This window comes from Gavialis gangeticus, unplaced genomic scaffold, assembly GCF_001723915.1.
Source record: "Gavialis gangeticus isolate Ggan-Ray unplaced genomic scaffold, GavGan_comp1, whole genome shotgun sequence".
Taxonomy (NCBI): domain Eukaryota; kingdom Metazoa; phylum Chordata; order Crocodylia; family Gavialidae; genus Gavialis; species Gavialis gangeticus.
This window is the reverse complement of record NW_017728994.1, coordinates 70,504,532-70,508,813: the sequence shown is the minus strand read 5'-3', so window position 1 is coordinate 70,508,813 and position 4,282 is coordinate 70,504,532. Positions and strand designations below refer to the sequence as shown.

General features: G+C 36.1%; 2 protein-coding genes across 3 annotated transcripts in view; one reads left to right on the top strand and one right to left on the bottom strand.

The window, feature by feature from the left end:
• FAM196A (family with sequence similarity 196 member A) overlaps positions 1-4,261 on the top strand; it is a 64,235-nt gene extending 59,974 nt beyond the window's left edge. The window contains exon 4 of the mRNA XM_019502994.1: positions 3,665-4,261. Within this exon, the coding sequence (XP_019358539.1) occupies positions 3,665-3,848 (184 nt within the window). The 3' untranslated portion in view covers positions 3,849-4,261. The remainder of the gene's footprint in view (positions 1-3,664) is intronic.
• The window catches only part of DOCK1 (dedicator of cytokinesis 1), a 599,368-nt gene that overhangs the window by 390,930 nt on the left and 204,156 nt on the right, over positions 1-4,282 (bottom strand). The window lies entirely within an intron of this gene.

Here is a 4,282-nt window from a genome sequence, read left to right as displayed (position 1 = left end):
GACAAGGTCCAACGGTCACAAACTCCTGCAAAACTGTTTTAGCCTGGACGTAAGGAAAAACTTCTTTACTGTCTGAGCTCCCAAAGCCTGGGACAGACTCCCCCCAGAGGTGGTGCAAGCACCTACTCCGGACACCTTCAAGAAACATTTGGAAACCCATCTAACTGGGATCCTTTGACCGTAGCTGACTTCCTGCCCCTTGGTCTGGTGGCCAGACCCAATGAGCTCATAAGGTCCCTTCCAGCCCTAATGTCCATGAAATCTATGTATCAAAGAGTACAGAAAAATTAGAAAATTCAAATATAAATGCATTAATCTTCCAAGTTATACAGCCATGCCTCTGTAAAAAACTATGCAGTTATAAAAAATTACAGAATACAGATGTTAGTATTCTTCTTCTCCTCACTCTCTTCAAAATAAAACCATAGTTACTTTCATGTCAACTAATAAAAACAAATGCAGAAGCAGTGCAGAGGATTTCGTGCAGTTGAGAACACTTTCTCAGCCAAAATATGCTTTTCCTTAGATGAATTAGAACTAAACAAGCTTTTCACTTCAAGTCAGTATTTTTAATAAAAAAAATTATAATAAAAATGGCTTAATAGGGCATAAATGTATCAATTTATTATTTTTGAGATGCAAAGAGGACCTAATTTAAAGTAGCATTTCTATCACAGCCCACTATATTTTTACTATGTCCCAAGTGAAAATAACTTTCCTTCCTAACAGCAAAGGCTGAACTGCATATCTTAGATATACCTATTACTGGCTTTTTCTCAATAAAATCCAATTCTTGCCCAATAGCCACCCTACAGAAATCTACAAAATTTAAAGTTGTATTAGAGCAGGCCACCTTTTACTTTATAAGATTTATTCTTAATTTTTGAACATGTACATACATTGTAGACTCAACAAAATGATGTCATCCTTTCAACAAAATAAAGGCAACTGTCTTCTTGCTAGCTTCCTTTTGATAATAGTATAGCTAAACTGCAAATAAGAATCTGGCATCCAGATAAAGATAGTATTGCCATTTTGTTAACAAGGAGCTGGATTAGATTACTCTGTAATTACATGGTTCTGTAGTGTGATTAATTGCTTAACAACAGGATACTCAATGTAGCTGCTTAGTGGAAATTCAATATTCACAGGTAGAATACCAAATATGCACCTGTAACTAAAAGTTTAAATCTTCAGACAGCTTAGTATTCTTCAGTCAAGTTAGTGGCATTATGAAAAAAAGTGGTTCATTTTAAAAACTTGTTTGATATTCTTACATTAACACTTTCAGATTAACCATTCTGTTGTTTGTTTGTTTTTTGAGTGACTCCACTTTTATAAATGTATTTACAGTTCTCAGAAAAGCTACATAAAAATTCAGACCAACAGGTATGTTGATAAGTATATTGACAGCAAGAACATCTATTTAGTCTTTCTTCACTATCCCACATCCAAGAGTCCCACTAGAACTCCTACACGGGGGGACTCTTGTCAGCTCCAATTCAGAATCTTCTGACTCAAGAGATGAAACTCCCCTGCCTGTCTTCCCTATCTGTAAAAGGAGACTCATTATTTCAGTATTGTAGGGAGCAGCAATTGATTTTTGCAAAGTGCTATGTAAGTGGTAAATTCATCTAAACACCCTATGACCTAATGACTCCCAAACTCACAGCTTACTTGGAAAATTTTCCATTGAAAATATTTTAAAGTGTTGTTTCAAGCTTGGACCACAAAGCAGTGGGCTTCACTGCTCTTGTACCTGAAGACTGGAAAGAAGGAATCAAAGATGCCTCTCTGTATATACAAATCATTAGTTAAGATGAATCCCTTCACTTTAATGTGAAACACTTTAAAATCATAAGGTCCACCTTTTCCATGGAGTTGATTGTACTAAGAATGTGAGCCCTGAAGTAATTTATTTCACATGATTTCTCATTAAAAGCTAAGAGCAGCTGACTCCAGTTTCAGAAGAGACTTGAATCCAAACGTATAATAAAACCTACCTTCTCATATGTGTGCAATATTGTGGGAGCTCAGTTGTACATTGATAGAGTTAAGCAGGGTTTGAATTACGGGGGTGTCAGGGGGCCTGAGACCCTTCTTTGTTCTGTACAAGGTATAGGTAAGATGGGGTGGGAATGCACACTATAGAGAACATCTCTGTAACCTGTTATACCAGATGCACGTGAACAATACTATTTCTGCAGCATTCAGATCTTTACAGGCATTAATTTGGCTTGGGTACAGAACTGTAATTTTTGGTCACTCTTTTGCCTCAGTTTGAGATGGCATTTTCTTTGTTTTTAGAAACTAATTTGAAAGGTATTTTATTGCTCTATGTAGATCTCAGGGCTATAATTTCATCTGCCTCATTTTTTCCTAACTTCCAGGACAGCCAGCAGGGTTTTCTATTCCACATAGTGCCTACAATTTGGGATGCATAATTTATGAGTTTAAGTTTACCTTCATGTTCCAGTTTTAGACCTTTAACCTAGCAATAGATTTATTTTTTATTATCCATATCAACAGTTTATTGATATAATATGGAGCTATCACCAAGTGCACACCAGATCTTACTGAAACAACTTATCTTGCTTTACTTTCATAATTGGCACAACTAAAACTGTGGATTTACTAAGTTGGTGTTTGGTCTTACAATCAGAATGCAGATTCAAGCATGCTCTTGACTTGGAAGGGTCATTATTTACATCAGGTTAACTGGTTTTTTTATTATTATGCCGGAAATGGGGCTAAGTTCAGAGGCAATTAGTGTATGCTTGAGAGTTTGAGTATAAAGTAGCCTTAACTCGGTGTAACTTAAATACAAGTAACAGAAAGATGGCACAAATTTACGAAGGAAAAGATGACATACCCTCAAGCCCCATTAGTCATTTTTCCTGCCACGTTCTTGTCTTTCAGCCTCTGGGGTCAAGTTCAAATGTGATTTCTAAACAAGAAGTTAAGTATAGCTAAGCATGCTGGAATCTAAGTAAGTTCAATCTAATAGCAAATGAATCTCCCAGCAGTCTGAGGAAGGAGATTTTAACAAAAGTCCCATTACTGATTTATTATCTCTTATCATCCTGCTGCAAAGGTGTTTCCCCCAGCCATGGGGAAAAAAGTGAAGATGTTTCCAAATGCTGTTAATCACAATAAATCTAAACTTAACACAGACCATAAAATAGATGGTACTTGTCTTACCAGCAGCTCCTCCCCCCTTTTTAGAAGAATGCTACCTAGCTACCAAAACTGAGTCTGAAGGCCCCAGGAATGGTCTCTCCACAGGGCAAGGAACCGTGCATAAGCCAGAGAGACATCCTTCTAGGATCCAGTCCAACTAGGATAGTGAGTACAGATGGACAAGACACTTTTCTCCAGATGATGGAGGGAAGGACTGTTTGCACCTGGAATACCAATAGATAACCATAAGGTGGACTGATCTCTCATTTGGTAATTTTTATTTTTATTTTTTTACTTTGCAGTATAAAGAATATTTTTGTTGAATTTCACTTTGGTTGGAGTTGCAGAGATATAATTTAAGCATTTCTATTCTATTTAATTTCAAGACATTAGTATCTGTATATCAGTGTTGGATGTTGTCTTAATTAAATCCTTTGTATCATCACAATTTAACAATTAATTGCACTTTTTGTTCACTTTTTAGTGTAGAGTTGGATTTTAAGCAGCAAGAAGACAAGCTACAGCCAGTTCTGAGAAAACTTCATCCTATCGAGGAAACTCAGGTTGCACCTTTGCCTTACACTCAGGAGAGTTACTCCTCAACTCCCAAGCAAAAATCCAAAACTGAATCAAAAAAGCATGGAAGATGGAAACTCTGGTTTCTTTAACTAAATAAAGTCCACTAGACCTGGAATTTAAGGCCTTCTTTGAAACATATTTGGAATTCAGTTATTCATATCAAAAAGGGATCTTGGTAAATTGATTAGTGTATTCAGCCAGTGTTATTCTAATTATTATGGGCAGCATTCAGTTCTCAACATATGTACCAAAAAGGCCTTTGTACCTATAAATTAACATTCAGGAGCAAGGCATTAAATCATACCTTGCCAGCTTCTATTTGCAGTTCACCTATGTGGGATGTAAAATTTAAATAAAAATCTGTATAGAAAAAGATGGCTAGTAAAACTATTCCCCCCAAGTCAGATCTGAAAGAATCACATTTCAACCTGTTAAACAGCAGGCTGTCATCCTGTACACGGATAAATATCACTATTTATTTTCAAGCCTTTTTGAGTTTTTTTTTTTTTTTTTTTTTTTTTTT